Source organism: Barbus barbus (genome assembly GCF_936440315.1).
Source record: "Barbus barbus genome assembly, chromosome: 30".
Taxonomy (NCBI): domain Eukaryota; kingdom Metazoa; phylum Chordata; class Actinopteri; order Cypriniformes; family Cyprinidae; genus Barbus; species Barbus barbus.
In genome coordinates, this window is record NC_136758.1 from 22,962,933 (window position 1) to 22,985,634 (window position 22,702).

At 44.3% G+C, this 22,702-nt stretch overlaps 1 protein-coding gene across 3 annotated transcripts in view; it reads left to right on the top strand.

Moving 5' to 3' along the window:
* LOC306850569 (zinc finger MYM-type protein 4-like) overlaps positions 1-10,251 on the top strand; it is a 28,669-nt gene extending 18,418 nt beyond the window's left edge. For all 3 annotated transcript variants that reach the window (XM_079386259.1, XM_079386258.1, XM_079386260.1), the window contains 10 exons: positions 91-221; positions 306-438; positions 538-729; positions 1,760-1,854; positions 4,663-4,807; positions 4,978-5,129; positions 5,273-5,387; positions 6,590-6,838; positions 7,360-7,483; positions 9,699-10,251. In XM_079386259.1, coding sequence (XP_079242385.1) covers positions 91-221; positions 306-438; positions 538-729; positions 1,760-1,854; positions 4,663-4,807; positions 4,978-5,129; positions 5,273-5,387; positions 6,590-6,838; positions 7,360-7,483; positions 9,699-9,909 — 1,547 coding nt within the window. In that variant the 3' untranslated portion in view covers positions 9,910-10,251. The remainder of the gene's footprint in view (positions 1-90; positions 222-305; positions 439-537; positions 730-1,759; positions 1,855-4,662; positions 4,808-4,977; positions 5,130-5,272; positions 5,388-6,589; positions 6,839-7,359; positions 7,484-9,698) is intronic.
* Positions 10,252-22,702: the final 12,451 nt, after the last annotated feature.

Consider the following 22,702-nt stretch of genomic DNA (forward strand, 5'->3'; position numbering starts at 1 on the left):
TCTCACTTTTTCTATCACGCCTGCCAGAAGTCATTATGCAGTACAAAATATGTTGAAATGACATTGCATTTACACTTTCTCCATCCTCAGTGATTGATGAAAACGGAGAGAAGGTGAAGCTGGTGCCGGTGCCGGTGCCCATTCCAGTGCCAGTCTACATCCCAGTGCCAATGCATCTATACACCCAGTACACACCATTTCCATTGGGCCTTCCTCTACCGGTATGTCATCATTGTAATTATCTAAAATTATTCTGCGCTGTAGTTTAAAGCTCATCTTGAATTATTTTGACTGTTACCATCCAGGTGCCTGTTCCCATGGTCATCCCTGGATCTCAAGAAGCTGCCGAACAGAAAGACACTAAGTGTAGCCTGCCTGCTCAGAGCTCAGTAGAAGACGACGACGTGGAGAAGGGAAAAGACAAGCCTGCGTCACATGGTACATAAACATTTTATTACTATTGGACATTTTGCTTATCCAAATAAACTCCTTAAGCAATTCAGTATTTGATTGTATTGCACTTTTTGTCTTGCTCAGACCAGGGCAGCACTTACAGTGGTGATCTGGAGTCAGAGGCCAGATCAACACCCTTCAGCTGGGCAGATGCTGAGGATCCTGGAACCAACGTGAAGCCACTGGTGGCATCGACGGAACTAGAGGAGCCTGTAGCTGCTCCGACCACGTCTTTGTCATCAGAGCAGCCAGATCTGGAAATCGATTTTCCTCGCTGTAAGTTAAGATTTAAGAAATGTGTTCCTTGATTCAAATATTTAGTTGCAATTAATCTCAAATTCTTTTTTCTTTAGTTAAACATGCCAACATCTTTGTGCTTTTTGCTGATATTTCTTGAAACACATTGACTTAACTGGGTGTTGTTAACTTAATATAATTGAATTTGAACATTTCCAACATTTTTGCACATTAAATAATAAATACAACCTCATGTTCTGATGTTTACACACTGCCTCCGGAAGTCTTAGTACGTCTTAAATAATTTGGATCGTCTTCGATTTTCTGCATTTTTCGCAACTATAGCAAGCATTTTGATAGGTGTTTTAACAAATCAGAGCCACCATACAAGTGAACGCCAAAATCCAGTATCCAGTAAAGGTCCTTGTACACTGAATTCATAGAAATTAGTAGCTTTCTTTTTAATATGTACCTTCAGTGTCGCTAGCAAAGCATCAAACTGAGCCACTGACATCCTGAAGTAAACTTTGAATTGCCCGGGATAATCCTACAGCTCCTTAATAAGGAGGTGGAACTCTCCTTCCTCTCTACGCTATCTCAGGATTGGATGGACCCAATATTTCCTCTTTCTTTTTCTCTTTTTAAGAAGAGAGGACAACAAAATCATCCTCAACTGCTTGAAGACTCCATTTTGTATTGTTCTGTGAATTTTTTTGCAACAAATTATTCAATAAGCATTGGACTCGGTTTGCAAGGTTTGTGTGCGTGACAAATTTTTAGGATGAGGAATACGAAAATATCGGACTCATTGTGCAAGGACCTTTTAGCCGTAATTCATAGCATGTTCCGATGCCCTTTTTTATTCACGTTTAAACAAATGTGGTTAATATTTCATTCTTGATGAGTTATGATGATAATTAATTAAACAAGTGATGTTCTGGAATGCTACTAATACGTGACTCAATGACACATTTTTGATCTCTTGCGTTAAAACACAATTTTAACAGATTTTGTGCTTTTGTAATGTGTAAAATCTCTCAAAATTCTAACATGTTATGTCATTTCACAGCAACAGCTGACCCTGGATCAGCTAAAGAGAACAGACTGGTATTGACGCTGAAGAGACGTAAGAAGGGCAGAGACGGCCACCCTCCCAGAAAAAGGGTATGTAATCTGACAGAATCAGATTCCTGGCTTATTGGGGAGCCATTTGTCACGAGCGACAGAATGACAGAGAATCGGCCAGAGTCTTTTCACAGTTTGGAAGGTTGAAGTGTGAAGTCTGTTGAATTGGGTGGTTTCCCAACTTTTAGATGTATGATAAAGACTGAAGTGTTTCCAAAATCTCTTGTCCAGTTATGAAGTCTGCCAAATTAAAGGTTGAAAGTCTTAAATGTCTTGTTTTTCACTTGAATTGGTTATCATAATGTTTTTTTAAAGTGTGTGGTTTAGAAAAGACTCATGACAAATGACAAATTGATCAATATCAGCACATTGACTTCAGAGAGACCATTTCTCTCTACAAAGCTTAGTTTTTTTAAAAGATTTGTAACATTCAAGATCATTTGGCTGTATCTGTATCTTAATTGCTCCAAACATTTGTATCATTTCTTGAATTGTATTATATTGGTAGTTTGACTGGTCATTTTAAAAATGATTTATGCATGACAGATATAGGTACTGATGTTTTCCATTTGTCAATGGCAAATCACAAGGCTGTTTTGATGTTCTTTTATCAAGTTTATTTTGTTGTACATAGAGAAGTTGTGGAAAGTTATATAGTGATATGTACCTTTGGTTATACAAGACATTGTGCAATAAACTATTCAAGTTCACAAGGAGATGAACAAATGTAATTGCTGTTGTCGCAAAATGGGCTAATTTGTGGACTGTGGGCATGATCAAAAAAAGTTTCCCATTAAATTTCGAATGTTGTGGACCATTTAATAAATTATATCACTGTTATCCCTGGAAATAAGCAGTATTGTTCATGCCATATTGGCTGAAAAATGAATCAAAAAGCTCTGGTTTTGGATGTGCTATGAAAAAATGAAAGTTAAGTGAAAGTCTTCATTAAACTGACAGTTCACCATTCTGTCAGAAATGGCCTTTACTCTTTCATGTAATTCTCAACCTGTATGATTTCTTTCTTCTGTAAAACAGATGAACTCTTAACATTTCATTTGTAGGTGATCCATTCCTTCTAACACTTCTTCTTCAGATGTGTCGTGTGCTGAAATTACACACGTAGATGTCATAGTCCCATCATCCCCTACAGACTGTCGCTCATTACAGAGCTTTACTAGGTTACTGACAGAAATAAAACTCCTCCTTTTTCAAAGCTTAAAATACCGGCTCCAATTTCTGTGTGATCTTCGCTTAATCTATGAAGAATTGTTCATTTATTTTTTAATTCTCATTTCTTGGACTTACAAACTGAAAAAAATTAAAATGTGAAAGATTTGAGATATACCCCGAATTGGAAGATTTGATGATCTCTAGGAGGACTTTTGAAAAGGGTATTTTCAGAAAAGAAATGTGATGGAAAATGTGGTTCAAAAGTTGTAAATTTGAAGTGTCGGTGACGCTAGAGAGGAATTGATAGAGACCTCAAAACTGCCACCAGAAATCTTCAGGAATATTTTTATCCTGACAGGAAAGAAAAGAAAAGGGTGCAGTGACAAGTGTGATGCCGTCAGATGGCATTTGGAAGGTTTTTTTTTTTTTCCTCCAGAGGGAACCTGGCAAATAGGAACGGTCTAGCTTGTTTAAAGTGAGAAGCAGAGGCTGTTTAGAAAAGAACACTGAAAGACACCAAGAACTTTGTACATAACACCACGCAGCCAAATACAATGAGACTGAATGCAGGCCAGATGGGGAGAAGCAGCAGCTGAAAGTGAAGGAGATGATGATGGAGGAGCGGTTGCCATGGAGGCTGCTGCAGTTGAAGAAAGTCGCCATAAAAGGAGATGAATGTGTCGGCATCCGTCAAAATGTTTAACAGTCTGAAGTGTCTGCGCCTGCTTTACTTGCATTGAATGTTATCGTTTATGTTTTTACTTAGTGTCAGGCATTTTACTCAGGCTATTAAGTATTATGCCTCTTGAGGAATCATCTTTCTTTGGCTTCATTCATTCCTATACATTTGATGTATTTGTTTATATTTTTTATTTCTAGAGAGAACATAGTGCCTTTATTTATATTATCATCATTATAATTATATTATTATTTATGTTATCAATGTTGCATTCACATATTTGCCAGTAAAATTCTTGCTGCCACTGATGGGGGAAAAATTGTTTTCTTTCTTTCTTTCTTTTTTGAATAAATGAGAGTGAAATGTACAGTAATTAGGGGTCATTATATTAACCTGAAATGGTTTATTTTTCACGGTGCATTTATCCTGATTATTACATAACTACTTACCAATTAAGTAAATAAATAGATATGAAATATTGATTTGATTTGAGTTTTTGTCCTCTTGCTTGTAGATGAGCTTCCTAATCATCCTAATAACAAGATGCACACTAAAACAATTTTAAATCATAATATTACTATAATAGTTAGAAGATAATATGATAATGGAATAGAATAGAAGTTACATTTTCTATGCACAAGTCAGCAATCATTTTTATCTACAATATAATTTATCTGCTTTATTTTAAACAGATAGTTACAGTTTTATTTCAGTATTATAATATAATATTTGTTCATGTTTTGAATTAGCTTTTATTTTTATGTTTTCATTTAAGTTTTAGTAATTTAGTACTTTCTATTACTTTGTAATAATGTTATTCTATTTAGTTTTTTTCACTTTTAGTAATTTTAGCACTAAGACTTATTTTTTTTCCTATTCCAAAGAGCCATAAAACAGCATATTTTCCGATGTTGTATACTCCATTTGTTTTATTTGGTTTAATCTTTCAAAACGATTGTTTAGTAATGAAAATTGTGTTTTTGTGTCTCACTCAGGGTCGTAAGCGATCTGGCACCGATACGTCGGGCGGTGTTTGGCTCAGTACCTCCACCACAAAGCTCAACCAAATGTACGGAGTCAAAGCCTGGGCCAGCTGGGTGAGAATGAAAACAGGACAGAGCGAACATGAGCAGCAGTCCCGTAAGTTCACACATATGGGTCAGAACATAGAGTCGCTACCTCTCTCCGTCTGCTTCATGACTCATGCAGCATGTGTTGTTAGTAAAGGTCACCGTCACAGTTTGTGTGACATTGCACTGACCCACCATGTGTCTTAGCAACTTTTTCTTCTCCCACTGTTTCTTATTCAGAAGGCCCCATGACTATGAAGGAGGACGTGTTGCAGTGCACTTCTGCGGATCTCAGTTACGGTCTGTGCCGTTTCATCAAGGAGGTCCGCAGGCCAAACGGCGAGCCTTATGAACCCGATAGCATCTACTACCTGTGCCTGGGCATTCAGCAGGTTTGACCTAAAAATAAATAATTTGCCTTTAAATCCAGCTTGATCCTTTACTACACCTTTGCTTCAGATAAATGTAATTACATGTAATTATTTTATTTTAATAAGCATTTTCAATGACGTTCTGTTTTTCACTCGATTTTTAGTGCCTGCTTGAAAATGAGCGTCTTGAAAATATCTTCACGGATTCACTCTACAGTCAGTTCATCGCTGATATCACCACATTGCTGAAGGACTGGGGAAATTCATTGCCTCCTGGAGGTAAATGTCCTTTTCAGAATTTCCTCATTTTTGTTACATGCTAAAAAAAAATATAATTGATTATCAGATATATTGCTTATTCAAAAAAACCACACCCCCAAAGTTTAGACTAACCTTTGAGCTAATGTTAACAGCTCAATAAATTAAATGGCTGTTCTGGACACATCATCCAAAAGCTCCATCACCCAAGAGATATTTTCAGTATTTATAAGCACAGCCTTTACTTATTTGTATGCACGCTAGCATATGAGAGTCTGACTGTTTACATGTAAAGCTGAGTAGCTTAATACCTTGAAATGTCATGCAGTGCTAATAAAAATGTGTGAAATTGCATTTTTGTAATTGTATTGTCATGCACGGTTTGACATCACTTCAATTTAGAAACTACATGGAATATTTTTACTTTCAAAAAAATTTTTCTTTTTAAATACAACTGAACCAGTGTCATTGAGATGTTCTTTAACAATATATTGAGTTAGTTTTTTATTTTTAGTTTGTTAAATTGTTTTATTTCAGTTTTAGTTATTTTACTACATCAAATTAAACTAAATGAAAAATGTTTTCTTGGCAAAAGGCTGAAATTGAATGTAAGGTTTTTTTTTGTGTATCTATAATAACCCTGAAACTGACTCGTAAAAAATGTAAAAACTATGACTAGTTAAAATTTGTGAGAACTCTTCATTAAAAAACATACTCTTCCTACTTTTTTAAATTTATGAAAAGTGACAGTAAAGATATTTATCATCTAAAAACATTGATCTATTTCAAATAATGCTGTTCTTTATATTTATCAAAGAATTGAAAAAAAAACAAATGCATTACTGTTTCCACAAAAATGCTAATAGTTTTCAACATTGATGATAAGAAATGGTACTTGAGCATTTCAACATTGATTTCTGAAGTATCATGTGACAAGACTGGAGTAATAGATGCTGAACATTCAGCTTTGACATCACAGGAATAAATTACATTTTAAAATACATTAACATAGAAAAGAGTTGTTTTAAATTGTAATGATATTTCACAATATTACTGTTTTTACAGAATTTTTATCAAATAAATGCAGGCTTGAAAAACAGTTTAAAAGTCTACCCTACCCCAAACTTTTTTGTCTCCCTGGTACAAGATTTGTCTCCCTGGTACACTCTTGTTGCGAATAGGCTTTTAAGGCAATCGTGACATCTGTTTTTCTGTTCCTTCAGGATATATACACTCGCGGGTTGAGGAGGAGTACCTTTGGGAATGCAAGCAGCTGGGCGCTCTGTCTCCTATTGTTCTGCTCAACACGCTGTTGTTTTTTGGAGCCAAGTTGCTCAGCATAAAATCGATTGAAGAGCATCGACGCCTTGCGTTCTCCAATGTCTCCCACTGCTCAAAGACCACCAAAAATGGCACGACCGCTTATCTTCGCTTCAGACTATCTAGCAAGGAAGAGGAAAAGGACAAAAAAGGTGAGGGCTGTGTTGAAGATGCAATGACCACATGGTGTTTAAATCTTTACTGAGCTTCTAGTCACGAGAGTGTGCATCTGTGCTTATAATATTTTTAATATTTTGTTTGTTTTTAAAGCACTTAATGGTCAAGCCCCATCTTATCTCACAGATCATCTTACTCTACTTTCATCCTCCAGATCTCTAAGATCTTCTAACAGGTCTTTCTTAGCTGTTCACGCTTAAAACAAAGGGTGATAGAGCTTTTTCAATTGCTGCCCCCTGTCTTTGGAATCAACTGCCACTGGACATCCATCCGCCTTGCACCTTTTATTACATCTTTTAAAATGAAGTTGAAAACATATCTTTATTCCCAGGCATTTTAATTTGATTTTATCTGTTGTATTGTTTTACTGTATCATCTGTCTGTCTTGTTTTATGTTTATCTTTAACTTTGTTCAGCACTTTGGTCAGCTTTGCTGAGATAAATGTGCTATATAAATAAACGTTACTTACTTGATTTGTGTTAATTGAACATTAAGCACCAGCTGGTAAAAGGAGGAGAGAGGAAGAGACGGTGGAAGAGGAGTTTTTGGAGATGCCTGAGAATGTGGAGAACCCTTTACGCTGTCCTGTCAGACTCTACGAGTTTTATCTCTCGAAATGGTGAGTGTTATTTTAAAGGGTTAGTTCACTCAAAAATGAAAGTTGTCATGAATCACTTACCATTATGTCATTCCAACCTTGTATTTATGTTTTCAATGAAAGTGAAATGTTAGGCAGAACACATTCAGTGAAAGTGAATGGTCATTTTTACTGGCAAAACTGTTTCCTTCATCTGTGAAATTTTTTTTTGTTGAAAACTAAAGCTACTAAAAATTGTTTTCGTTAATTAAATATAAAACACATATTAGATGGAAAAAAAAGAATAAAAATAAATATAAAGAAATTAAAAAAACAAATAAAAATGACCGCTTATAACAAAATTACCAAGGCCCCGTTTACACTAGTGCGTTTTCGTTATAATACGCATAACTTTTGCTATGGTTATGCCTATTGTTTACACTACTCCGGCGTTTTCGAGGTTGAAAACGGAGACTTTTGAAAATGCTGCAGTCCCCATTTTAGTTTGAAAACTCCAGGGTTGCGTTTCAGTGTAAACGGACCAAAATGGAGACTTTTGAAAATGATGGTGTGGCTGCCCATATATATATATATATATATATATATATATATATATATATATATATATATATACGAAGATGCCTCATTAGCGACTGTTTCTATGGGCCGCGATACGGAAGCCGTCCGCCATTTTTGAACGGTATGCTAACCATAGATCTGTATAGATTCCCCATTCAACCCATGATTCGACCGCTCCAAGCGAGATATTCCTCACTGCAGAACACAAGATCCAGGGGGAGTGGTTGGATCTAGATTCAACTCCTCCCACCTTACATATACCTAAACCTACCCGTCTCCACCCCCTGATCCCTAAACCCACCCATCCCGACCCCTAAACCTACCATCTCCACCCCCTAGATGTGGATCCAACCCCGCCCCCTGGATCTTTGTTCTGCAGTGAGGGGCTACATCTAAAACAGCAAGTTATACGCATGTATAACTGCTAAAACTATTTTGGTTGTGTATGTGGTATAAGATATAATCTAAAATCTTAAATCACCCAAATTCATTCTCTAGAGTCTGTTTTGCAAACAGACATAGCCTTACCATGGAAAGTTGTTCGTCTCTAGTGATCATTTTTCTGTTTTAATTTGCATTGCACTATTTAGCAGTCAAATTCCTTCTCTAACCTTGACAAAAATACATCGTTGAAAAGATTTTAAGACTCAAGTGTTGCATCTTTGAATATTCATTGATTATTTTGGGGAGTGATGTCAAAAAAACGTTCCAAGATGGCAGCCTGGAGCGATCGAATAGGGCGTCTGTTATGGTCGCTGCCCACATTCGCATGTAAACAATAACATTATTCTCATTATTATACCCATAGATATGTATGGGTAGATTCCCGCTCCAAGCACGCAGACGGGTCCGCCATATAAATAATAGGGATCTACCTATACATATCTATGGTTGTACTTGCATGAATGGTCACGTGACATGCATTTTCGGTTGTGTAGTGTAAACGGAGATCGTTTCTGAAACGCAGTGGAAACGGGGATCGTTTTCATTCTAAAACACCGTTTTAAAATGAAAACACACTAGTGTTAAAGGGGCCTAAATCTAAAATAACTAAAAATGTAAAAATAAAATCTAATTCAAAATATTACTTAATACTATATTAATAATTAATAATATTAAAATAACACTGTTGCTAAAGCTTTTAAATTGCATATGCTGAATATGGTTTAGGTTGGACTTCATTATGTCTGGTTACAAAAAAATGTGAGAAATTAAGGCATTTAGTGCTAAATTAGCATATGTTTTAATCACATAATGTTGTATGGCTTCAGAAAAACTATAACGGCAAAAATATGGGCTACTTTTATTTTTACCGTACATTTTAGAGCTTCAAATTGTTAATCATCTTCCTTTTATTTATTTATTTATTTGTTTGTTTATTTTGCTTGGATTTTCTACCTTCCATCTCATTTTGTGTTTCACAGAGGAATGGCAATAACACTCATTTGAAATTTGGAGTGAACTATTACTGTAGTTTATTACTCTCTTCCTTCTTATATCACGTTTTTTTGTGAATTTTTGAGACTGGATTTGAATTATGCAGCTCCTTGAATGATGCAGCTTGAGTTTTGCACACAAAATGAGCTTCATTCAAATTGCTCTTGCTTGAAGAAGTGCACTTCTTCTGGTGCTTTTAGTTACAAGACTTTATAATGTTCCTTCTCTTGTATATCCACAGCTCAAACTCTGTGAAGCAGCGTCCAGATCTTTTCTACCTGCAGCCCGAGGCCTCCTGCCACCCCAGCAGCCCTGTCTGGTACTCAGCCCAGCCACTGGATAACACCATGATGGAGAGCATGCTCACACGTATCCTAGCTATACGGGACATTCACCTGGACTCTAAGCATCACCAAAAGTACCTGGACTCATCAGATGAAGAAAGCTCTTAATGAAAACCTACAAACTTTGAGACCTTGCTTTAAAAAAGAGCTCAAAAAAACCCATCATGAGACATTTAATGATCATATTACTTTTATTCAGGCGGGAATGGAATACAAACAGAAATGAACGAAACTGAAATTGTGCACAAGCTCAACAGACATTCCTTAAGTCATTTATTCTATCATGAATGTTACAGAAAATGCAATTTGGAGGGAATTGTTTGGTTTTTAGTCACAGTAGATATTGTTTCTCAGTATTTAGTATTATTTAGTGAACTCTTTTTAAGTTTAAACATTCATCATGTCATTGTTGGTAACCTTTGAAAATATATATGAATTCTCAGATGTATGACTGGTTTACTTCCGGTATGATTTATATGGGTTGCCCTTGATTTTAACCTGCATTTCTACACAATGGCTACTTTTGACATGAAAGGATTTGATTTGAGCAATTATCGCCAATGCTACAAATATAAAAACACTCCTCTATGAGAAGACAGAGTGTAAAGATAGAAATCCCATTTTGAAAATTGGTATATTCCCATGTGCATAAGATGCATGGAAGAAAACTACAATTTTGAATGTTCATATCTGCTGAAATATTTTTTTCTAGACCACAGATAAACAGGTACAGATGGCCTCAAAGCTCCAATTTTAATTTGACTTGGTCTTTAAGAAACAGATATTTAAAAAAGTACTCTTTCTGACAGTCAAGACCTTGCTTGGTTTCTGTAATTAGATGTCTTGCTTCTACAAAAGATTTTAATGCAACATTCATAAGTGTGATGCATTCATGGAGTCAAAGTGTCGTGTCTCAGTCAATAGAGGGCAGTCCTGCTTTGTTAGTTCAAGTGACAGGACCTTGATGGGGCAACAATAGGGAATCAAATCAGCAATGTTTAGCCACATGATTATGCTGATATTTGCACAGATAGATGCAGCGCCAGCCTACGATGTAAAGCCAATTGTCATTCGCTACCATGGTAACAGAGAAGAGCTGTTGCTTGTGCTTAGCACTGGATTCTGAATGTGCTGCTGCTGTTGAGAATCATGCAATTCAGATATGAAAAGCACTTATATATATGCATCAGCCTTTAGTAATCCAATTATTGTCTGATTTAACCTGAACGTCCCACATCGGGACCTTTAATTTAGCCTGCACCAACCTTCAGCATTGCCTGGCTAACAGAATGGGAGCAATATATAAGTGAGGCACCTGAACTATTTATAGCTACAGTTGTTGAAGGGCAAACGCTGTTTGCCTATATCTCCTACCAATTGTTTGTACATCTACAACTGGTCATGGTGGACATCTAAGGGACAGATCACGTTTATATTGCCTGTTCAAAAAGAGTGTGTGGGTGTGCTCCGGGCAGATGAGGTGTGATTTGAGAGGGTTCGAGAATGAGAGGAGAGTGTGTGGGAGAGAGAAGTACAACAAAGACAGACAATCTGGCAGTGCATGACTGAATCGTCGTTTGAAAAATGCACAAACAATGTCAAACTTTGCTTTTTTAAAAGCCATGCTGTTGGCGCAATTTGTGCTAACCATTTAATTTAAATGAGGTTTTTATTTACACACATAAGACAAGGATATTGGCAAATGCAGATAACGTCTGATCAAAATCTAAGCCATCTTATTAGAGGTCAAACCAAATTGAGATGAAAGTGACTGAAAGGTAATAAAATGAGCGATACAAAACAAGTCCTAAGCTCCTGATAAGTGCTAAAGCCCTGAAGCAGCCTCAAAACTTAGGGGAGGGAGCTGAGAGAGTGATAGTGAGGCAGTAAGAGAGAGGAGGGAGAGAAAGAGAGAAAGAGCTCCCGTTGGTGTTGAAATAAGAGGCTATTTATCAAACCAACTGTGTGACGAAGGACAAGAGTCTGAGAGCTGCAAGATAATGCTGGAATACAGACTGGATGCCTGGATTCCAGTACACTTTTCACACCTGGACCACCGGAGCACAAGGAACTTGGACCAACCATCTGTCATCCTGCGATGCTTTGATTGCTAGAGTTACGTCAGTGATTAACAACATGAAGAGGGGCAATGCAAAGAGACCATGGAGAAGTGTTATGTCACATTTGAATGAGGAAGAGAAGTGAGTTTTTGCTCTAATGTGCATTTTTGAAGTGTAAAGCTGCTGCCTCAGGAGAATGGGAGCTCTAAATTTGGAACAGAACTGCTTATATCTGTCTAAACGGAGGAGATAGACAAACATACATCATCTTTGTGAGTCTATGAATGAAAAGCTAATCTGTTTATGTAATGCTAACTGACTCACAAAGTTGCTTCCTTCCCACTTGATGTTGCCGTCAAACTATACGTTTAAGGGAAGCATGTTTTATTTTTTTAATATTTATTTCCAGTGGAGATACTGAAGCCATTCTTGAGCATCTAACCACATCTAACCAAGATCAGTTAGTTTTATAAATTATTTTCAGTTTTGGATTAAATCAAAAATGTCTGGCTCCAATCATTTCTAAGAAGATGTGGTACACATGCTCTGTCAACATCATGCTATAGACTTCTGGAGTATTGTATTGGAGGTTGTGTAGGAGGCCATCGTCAAGAAGTGACACAATGGGAAAGCCATTAAGTCGACCTGGCTGCTTACGGCAGAGCCCTTGTTGTTCGAAAAAAGGGGATGACAGAGAGGGCTACAATGAAGATGGGTACATCCCTCAACGCTCCATTTATGACACAATGTGCATCAACGAACAGATCGACCACAGTTCGGCACACAGCACTCTGGGTTCAAGAAGGGGTCGAGAAACTGACTTCTCCAGTAATGGTTCCCTGGGAGCAGGTGTAGACATGTTTGACACAAGGTCTTCTGTGCTAGTCAGCAGTGGCAGAAAACTGGATGAGAGGTTCATTTTTGATTCTCTGAAATTAGCAAATGATGAACTGAGCAAGTCACCAAGAGGGTTTGTGAGGTCAGCATCCCCAAGCGTATCCTGCAGCTCGGCTCCAAGCGGATCCGTGAACAAGAGGCATCATCACCAAGAAAGTGGCAAGAAGGACAACCTCTGCCGCCACTCCTGGAAGGTTTTGTCCCCACCAAAATTCCCAGAAACTTTCGAACTCTCCCCAGGGGATAAGACCTACTTAAACCCAGGAGTTGCCTTCTTTCCAAACAGCTTCACCTCCCCTCAGATTTCACCCTTCTCTGGGTCCCCTTTTTCCACAGGTACGCATACACCTTCTGTGTTCTTCTCTCCTTCTCCATTGCCCTACCATCAGCAGTTCAACAGGCAGTCTTTACCAATCCAACCATCTTCACCGAGACCACCTCTGTCAGAGTTATCAGTAAGTGCCCTGATGTGTGGTCAAGAAGACCAAGACAAACTAGAGATTGGCCAAGGTACGAGGGACAATGTGGGCATGGCAAAAGATAACCTGTTTTTGACTTTTAAACCCCAGAACATTGACCCCGAGAAAGAACCAACACCAACCACCCCAGAACCTGAAACGGACACTACGCCCCTTCTGCGCTCCCAAACGTCAAAAAGACCTGCCGTCTCCCCAACACCAATGGAGTCCACTTGGCCACGGCGACTTATTGGAAGGAGGAGGACGGTAAGACAAGGTGGTGCAGTTCATAACCTCCCGATTCTTCCCCCACTACCCTCTTTGCTAATCCGGAGTGTCTCTGACAAGAAGACCATTCCTCGTCTTTCACCGTTCCCCGAGCACCAGGGGAATGTGGATGGACAGCTCGGCAAGTCTACGTTAACAAGAGATTTGAAGGATTGCTCACTACAGGAATGGAAGCTCTTGCGAGAGCAAGAGGAATGTAAACCTGAAGCATCCAAAATTGAGAATGTGATTGAGGAAGCTTTAGAAGAAGAGAGCAAAATTGTGTTCATACAGGAGAGCGTTGAGCCAGGCACTGATGAAAATACCAATCCTGAATGTGAGGAAGAGAACTGGGAAGCTGTGTTAGAGATGGTTAATTCGCTTTGGGATGAGGCGTCGAATGAAGATTTGCAAAGCATTGGCTCTCTAAGGCGCTGGCCTCTTTTGCATCCTCCATCGGGGTTTGGTGGCTCACAAGCTCCGTCAGGTACAAGCTCAGAACTGGGTGCTGAAGATATGTTGGAGATTGAGAGAATGAACCGAGAGGTTGTGGAAAGCCAAGATGATGACGAACCACAATTTCAGCACAATTTACAAACATGCAAAGGTCAAAGTAATGTTATTGTGACTCAGCCAGGGAGCCTTAAACTTGCTCATGAAAAGGTCCCAACCAGTTTAGATCTCGCCATCATTGACGCCCAAATGGGAAACAAATACGGCCATAGCGGGTCACCAGATTCCAACCTGACGCTAGACTCAGATTCAAGTGGTGTCTACATGTCAAATCCCAGCCAAACCAGTAGAGAGGACATTACTATGTCAGATCTTGGAAGCATTACATCTCTTAGTCAAGGGGAAGAGGGAAAAGTCGACGTCAGAAAGACTGGGACATACTCTTCGATTCCAAAAGCAAATAAATTGGCAACTTTGAACCAAAAAGGTCCCTCTAGGCTGAGAGCTAATAGCATAGAGCTAGGAAGGCAAGCATTTTGTAAAGAGATTGCAATCAAAGCTACAGAAATACAAGCATGCTTGAAACCTGTGGACACAGGATCTCAAACCCTAGAGATTCATAACACTGTGAACACATCGAAGACTGATTTGCCTTTACCACTGTCCCCCTCCAAACATGAAGATAAAGAAACGCTATTAGTCAAGAGCAATGCAGATCCATTCATTGCCACAGATAGTTTTGTCTACCTGGCAGTGTCAGTGCTGCCCCCAACCACACAGGAAAGCGTGACCAAACCTGCACTGGAGGAGCCATTGCCTCCTACTTCCTTCGCCAAACCTTGCCCTTACCCTGATGAATGTGACTTCCTCTCTACAGATAGTTTTGTTTACCTGGCTGCTCCTGACTGCCACCTGCTGGTTACAGAGGGACGTTCGGTATATGACTTAAAAGATTCTGAATCAGAGGACAGCGGTTCTAAGGCAGACTTTGTTCTGGGTTCTGCTGTAGGAGGAGATAGCGACTGGGACTCAGACCTGACTGATTCTGAACCTGAGCCAAACTCTTCCAAGCCTGCGTGGGACTACTGGGAGGAGCTAGAGCAGGGGGTGCTGCAGGAGTTATTCGGCGAGGACCAATCGGATGCAGACAAACTGCTCCATGGCAACCAAACTCAGCAGATTTCCTGCCAGCCTGGGGAGTTGGCTGCTATTGTTGTACAGGAGAGAGCTGAGCTGGAAGAGGTGTCCTCACAGTACACACAGGGGGCAGAGACACACACTGAGGTGAAGTCTGTATCCTAACTCTTATTACTGCACTGGCAAACCAATTGTATTAGAGCCCATTTAAGAATTATTAACATCATAAACAGGTATTTTAGTTTTAGTTTCTTTCTTTCTCATTATGTACATATTATTTCCAAGTCATGACTCCAACATCCACAAGTATTCACAATAAATCTTGGATCTGTTCTTGATTGCGATTTTGTTGAAGCACAGTTTAAGTCTCTCTTTCTAGCTGCATCTTTGTTTGAAAGTTTATGTCATGGTGGACAGCTTTATGGATTTATTAAGTTGTTATTGATTTCAGTGTTATGTTGACCAGTAAGTATTTATGTTAACCGATAAGTCTGGCTATTAAATAGGTGATCGTGGATGCAATATGACTATCAGAGATCAAGCACATGAGCTTAAAATCTATTGCACACTTACATTATGTCAGTAATAGATACTCTATTTGCTATATGCTGTGTGCTCTGTATAACAATAATTAATGTTATATGTTCCCTATCAGTCAGTCACGTTCGACGTAACGTCAGTGTGACTGACTAATGGGAACTCGCTCGAGAGCCCAATCATCTTCGAGTGTTAACAAAACAAGCCAATGACAGTTGGCGTGCGTGTTTCGCCACGCGCACCCCGCCCCGCAGTGCGGGTATAAAAGGAGAGCGCGTGCAAACGCACATCAGCTTTTCGCTTCGGAGCCGAGCCTTTCAGCGAATCTCCGAGAGTGTGCTACAAGACAGCATTTGACGAGTGTTGGTGTTACGGCGCGTCAGCGGAGGTTGCGGTCCAGTGCTGCTGCTTCATCTCGGCGTGCTGCAGCTCTCATTCTGCGGTCGCGCTGCGACCTCTCCTGGGCGCTTCAACACTTTTTTTCTGAAAGAGAATTTCTTTTCAAAAAAGAGCAAATTCTAAAAGAGCTCCACGAGCGACGGGCGTCTTTTTAAAGATGGCTTCCCGCTCGTGTGTTTCTGGATGTGGCCGTTTCCTGGCTTCATCTGATGGTCACGATCGCTGTGTCTCGTGCTTGGGCTTTCAGCACGCTGAGGCAGCGCTCGTGGATGACTCATGTTCTCTGTGTGGGAACATGACCATCGCGATGCTGCGCTCCAGATACCTCCTCGTCAAGCGGGGGGGTATCCCCCTTGCCATGCCCCGTTCTAGTTCCTCCGGTTCTCGGAGGGCTACTTCGGCTCATGGTCAGGGTGACTTGAGGATCACAGTGAGAGCTTCCCCGTCGAGTGCGTCTCCGCGGGCCTCTCACTCCTCTAGCACATCGCACCGTCTGGGGTTTCCGGACGAGTTTGTGGAGTCCTCGGACAGGGCGGGGCCCAGCATCTCGTTCGGAGCTCCAGCAGATGACAGGATGTCGGTCACTGCATTGGGGGATGAGCTAGGTTCTGGAGATGATGATTCGGCTGCGCTGCCTCCATCAGGAAGAGTGGCGTTGACCGAGTCAGATCCAGAACTGACTGCTATGCTTTCCCGGGCCGCTGAGAGCATCGGGCTGCACTGGAGGCCTCCTCCTTCTCCCGAACGCTCAAGGCTGGACGATTGGTTCCTGGGGGCGCAGGCCGATCGCAGGCAACCGCCTCCGGTTCCATTCTTCCCGGAAGTGCATGAGGAGGTGACTAGGTCTTGGAGGGCACCTTTTTCTGCCCGAAACAGACCTAGTGCCTCCTCCGTCCTCACCACCCTCGACGGTGGGGCGGCCCAAGGGTATGTGGAGATCCCCCCAGTTGAGCGCGCCATTGCAATGCAGCTCTGCCCGCAGGGCGCTGCCGCCTGGAGGGGTAATCCACGCCTTCCGTCCAGGGCCTGTAAGTTCTCGTCCGCTCTGACGGCCAAGGCTTACAGTGCTGCTGGACAGGCCGCTTCCGCCCTGCACGCCATGGCCCTCCTGCAAGTCCACCAGGCCAAGGCGTTAAAGCAGTTGCACGAGGGTGGTGCTGACCCAGCCGGATTGCAGGAACTGCGCACAGCGACGGACCTTGCCCTACGGGCGACGAAAGTCACGGCGCGGGCCCTGGGTCAGACGATGTCCACGTTGGTGGTCCAGGAGCGCCACTTATGGCTGACCTTGGCGGATATGAGGGAGTCTGACAAACACCGTTTCTTAGACGCCCCGATCTCCCAGGCCGGCCTATTCGGCGAAGCGGTGGAGGGCTTTGCCCAACAGTTCTCCACCGCACAGCAGCAGACAGAGGCGTTTCGACACATCCTGCCCCGGCGGTCCGCTGCTGTCTCCACCCCACCGCCGGCTGCAGCCCCTCCGTCTGCTCGTCGCCGAGGGCGCCCTCCTGCGGCCTCCACCTCCGCTCCAGCTCGGCCCCAGCAGCAGCCTTCACAACGGCCGCAGCGGGGAGCTGGCCGCAGGAAAGCGGCGCAGCCCGTCTCTGCCCCTGCCAAATCTGCGAAGCGCCAGGGCAAGCGGCGGCCCTGAGACGGGCGACCCGGAGTCTCTGGATCCTGCTCTTCAGGAGATGGTGACTGCACCACTCCTTCCCCCGGAGGAGGGCCGGGTGGAGAATCTTTTGTTCCCTTTTTATTCTGTTCCGCCACTGGCTCTCCAGCCAGTGGTACCCAAAACCTCAAAAAAAGAGCAGTTTCCTTTTTCTCCGGGTCCCAAGAGGGCGAGGATGGCAGTGCACGAGACCCCGTCTCCACACTCCCGTCCCCCTCTCCTTTCGCCTATGAGCAGCAGGGTCCGGTCCGAGGACGCGATGCCTTCTCCCGCGCCCCCTGCTCAGCCTTGGAGCCAGGTAAGTGTCGCACTGCACACTCAGACCCCACTTCGGAACGCACTGCCTTCCGAGGCGGGCCCCTGTGCTCCACTTCGCTGCCCCGCCGCGGGTACGTCCGTGGCTCCCTTGGTCCCGCTTGTACGGTTTCTGGGGGCCTGGCTAGCGCTCCCCAGGCCGTCTCGCTGGCTCATGAGAACCATCAGACTTGGCTACGCGATTCAGTTCGCCCGGCGTCCCCCCAAGTTCAGGGGCGTTCGGTTCACCTCGGTGTTGAGCAAGGATGCCCCTCTCTTGCGTGCGGAAGTCGCGGTCCTGCTGGCGAAGGACGCGATAGAGCCGGTCCCTCCAGCCGAGATGAAGTCGGGGTTTTACAGCCCGTACTTCATTGTACCCAAGAAAGGCGGTGGGTTACGACCAATCTTGGACCTGCGCGTCCTGAACCGGGCCCTTCACAAGCTCCCGTTCAGGATGTTGACGCAAAGACGCATTTTTCAATGCATCCGTCCGTTCGATTGGTTCGCAGCGATCGACCTGAAGGACGCGTACTTTCATGTCTCAATCCTGCCTCGACACAGACCGTTTCTCCGCTTTGCGTTCGAAGGACGAGCATATCAGTACAAAGTCCTCCCCTTCGGGCTATCCCTGTCGCCTCGTGTCTTCACCAAGGTCGTGGAGGCAGCCCTTGTTCCATTAAGGGAAGCAGGCATTCGCGTTCTCAACTACCTCGACGACTGGCTCATACTGGCCCAGTCTCGAGCACTGTTGTGCGATCACAGGGACACGGTGCTTGGCCACCTCAGCCGGATGGGGCTTCGGGTCAACTGGGAAAAGAGCAAACTCTCCCCTGTGCAGAGGATCTCTTTTCTCGGTATGGAGTTGGACTCGGTCAACCTCACAGCACGTCTCTCAGTAGAGCGTGCTCAGTCGATGCTGAACTGCCTGGAGTCTTTCCAGCGCAAGACAGCGGCTCCACTGAAACACTTTCAGAGGCTCCTGGGGCATATGGCATCCGCAGCCGCTGTCACGCCGCTCGGGTTGCTTCATATGAGACCGCTTCAGCATTGGCTTCACGACCGGGTCCCGAGATGGGCATGGCGACGCGGCACTTACCGGGTCTCAGTTACCCCGTCCTGCCGTCAGACCTTCGGCCCGTGGTCGGATCTTGCTTTTCTTCGGGCAGGAGTTCCCCTAGTGCAAGTATCCAGGCACATTGTTGTCTCAACAGATGCCTCTGCCATGGGCTGGGGAGCCATGTGCAACGGGCATGCAGCTGCAGGGCTCTGGACAGGGTCCCGGTTGCAGTGGCATGTCAATTGCCTCGAGTTGCTAGCAGTATGGCTTGCGCTGCGCCGCTTCAAAGGGCTGTCGCAACTCGCTCGCCATCTTCTCCTTTGGAGTCAGAAGCATCTGAGGTCGCTTCGCGCCGTTCATATCCCTGGCGAGCTCAATCGTGCAGCCGACGAGCTCTCACGTCAGCCCGCCCTTCCGGGAGAATGGCGACTCCACCCCGAGGTAGTCCAGCTGATTTGGAGACACTTCGGGGACGCTCAGGTAGACCTGTTTGCCTCCCCGGACACGTCCCACTGCCAAATGTTTTACTCCCTGTCTGAGGGTACCCTCGGCACGGACGCGCTGGCACACAGCTGGCCTCGGGGCCTACGCAAATATGCGTTTCCCCCAGTGAGCCTTCTCGCGCAGACCCTGTGCAAAGTCAGGGAGGACGAGGAGCAGGTCCTCTTGGTGGCGCCGTACTGGCCCAGTCGGACTTGGTTCCCAGAACTCATGCTCCTCGCGACAGCCCCTCCTTGGCAAATTCCTCTGAGGAGGGATCTCCTTTCTCAGAGAGGGGGCACCCTCTGGCACCCGCGTCCAGACTTGTGGAATCTCCACGTATGGTCCTTGGACGGGACGCGGAGGTTCTAGGTGGGCTACCTCCATCGGTAGTAAACACAATCACTTCAGCTAGAGCCCCGTCTACAAGACACGCTTACAGGCTGAAGTGGAACCTGTTCGTCGATTGGTGTTCTTCCCGCCGGGAAGACCCCCGGGGATGCCCGATCGCGGTCGTGCTTTCTTTCCTGCAAGATGGGTTGGAGCGAAGGCTGTCTCCCTCCACCCTCAAAGTGTATGTCGCCGCTATTGCCGCACATCACGATGCAGTAGACGGTAAGTCTGTAGGGAAGCACGACTTGGTCGTCAGGTTCCTCAGAGGGGCGAGGAGGTTAAATCCTCCGCGCCCTCATCTGGTACCCTCTTGGGATCTCCCCTTGGTCCTGTTGGCCTTGAGGGAGGAGCCCTTTGAGCCTCTGCAGTTAGTAGAGCTTAAGTTTCTGTCGTTGAAGACAGCGCTCCTCACTGCATTGGCCTCGGTCAAGAGGGTAGGGGACCTGCAGGCATTTTCGGTCGACGATTCGTGCCTAGAATTCGGGCCGGATGACTCTCACGTTGTCCTGAGACCCCGGCCTGGTTACGTGCCCAAAGTTCCCACCACACCCTTCAGGGATCAGGTGGTGAACTTGCAAGCGCTGCCCCGGGAGGAGGCAGACCCAGCCATTGCTCTGCTTTGTCCCGTCCGCGCTTTGCGCACTTACGTGGACCGCACGCAGAGCTTCAGGACCTCAGACCAGCTCTTCGTCTGCTTCGGGGGACAGCAGAAGGGGAAGGCTGTCTCCAAACAAAGACTTGCCCACTGGATAGTCGAGGCTATAGTCTTGGCCTATCAGGCCCGGCGCTTACCGTGCCCCCTCGGTGTGAGAGCACACTCTACAAGAGCCATTGCTTCCTCTTGGGCGTTGGCGCGGGGCGCCTCGATAGCAGACATTTGTAGAGCTGCCGGCTGGGCGGCACCTAACACGTTTGCGAGATTTTATAATCTCCGTGTAGAGCCCGTGTCCTCCCGTGTACTTGGCTCAGACGGCCAGTAGCACTGGGACACTGCTCGGTGTCAATCCCGCTTGCTGCGCCATTCCCCTCTACGGACCGGATACGTGCGCTTTGTTGCTTCTCAGTTCAGTTCCCCATGGCGAACCCTGTTGAAGTTCCTCCCGCACCCTCGGCAGTCAGGCGTGGCGGAACGCCAGACGCCAGGTCCAGCACTCGTGTGTTTGCCCAAGGTCAGCCCTTGTGCTGGGCTAGGTGCCCGTGTGTAGTGATTCCCCTTCGGGTGGTCCCACATGTGTATTCTTCCACGGTACGGTTCCCCTCACGGTGAGCCCGTGTCTTTCCCTGGCAGAGACCTTCTGCCGTCTCTGCTGTGTTGTTATCTCACCCCAGGATGGCTGAGTCTACCTCAGAGACTTCCATATGTAGTACTGCCCTTGGTCAGTCCATATGTGTAATTGCCACGTGGTACCTCCTTACGCAGGATGTGGCTTCCGTAGCGTTCCTCTACTTGTGGTACGCTTTCCCAGTGTTATCCATAACCACTGTACGGAACAGCAGTGGCTGTCATCTCTGCCTAAGCCCTGTCCTATCTTCCACCCCAACTGGTGTGGGGGGACTTGCCGGCTTCCGCAGGGCACTGGAGGGGGTCAGCAATAGTGGCGTTTTCCAAGGGATCCCATTAGTCAGTCACACTGACGTTACGTCGAACGTGACTGACTGATAGGGAACGTCTCGGTTACGTATGTAACCCTCGTTCCCTGAAGGAGGGAACGGAGACGTAACGTCCCGTCGCCATAGTTGCTGTACCACCGCTGTACGGCCGGGGCACACAGTCTCGGCTCCTCAGCGAAAAACTGATGTGCGTTTGCACGCGCTCTCCTTTTATACCCGCACTGCGGGGCGGGGTGCGCGTGGCGAAACACGCACGCCAACTGTCATTGGCTTGTTTTGTTAACACTCGAAGATGATTGGGCTCTCGAGCGAGTTCCCATTAGTCAGTCACACTGACGTTACGTCTCCGTTCCCTCCTTCAGGGAACGAGGGTTACATACGTAACCGAGACGTTACTGAGGTAAGAACTGACTGTGATAAAGTACTGAGTGAAGAATAGTGAATAGCCTGATGTAGAAATTAATAAAGGAGCACAGTTTATAGCACAAATAATGCTTAATATGCAGTAAAAATGTGTGTGCTTAGCTCAGTTTATAAAGTTTAAATTCAGCAGGGAGAGTTGTTTTATCTGTTAACACATTGCAAAGGAAATGCGTTTTGCCTTGGTTGTCAATAAATGAAATGTGGAGGATCAAAGTCTTCATTTTGTCACTTAATTTCTTGTCATTCTTGGCTGTTTACTTAGCATGCTTTTGGATAGCCTTCTCAGGCTCCACCCCCCTTTAGCCTCCTTTCCATCTCTCCATCTGTCTCATGGCCTATATATATATATGATTTCTCATGTGAATTATTTGGGATCAGAGTGAAGGAGACTGAAATTCTGGTGGTGTTGTAGGGGCCAAATGGGCTATTTTTAGTTAAATTAATTAGATCAGTGTAAATGAGGCCAAACTGAATGCATTGTGTGCCAAGATAATGCATAAGTGGGTCGAGTGTCAGCGAACACACTATATCCTGGTGTCTATGCTGCTGGAGTGCAAGGGATTTTGCTGCCGCCCATCGTTGTTCCTCAGTAACCTACATTATGCCTGTTTTGTTCCATCTGTTATGCATAATATGCATCAAGAATCTCACTGTTGTTCCTGGGTCCAACCTGAATTTTTTGGCTTTGACCAAATATCCTGCAGCACAGCGCAATGATGTCTCTATTATGGTTTTCGAAACAGTTTCAAAATGGTTTCGAGAA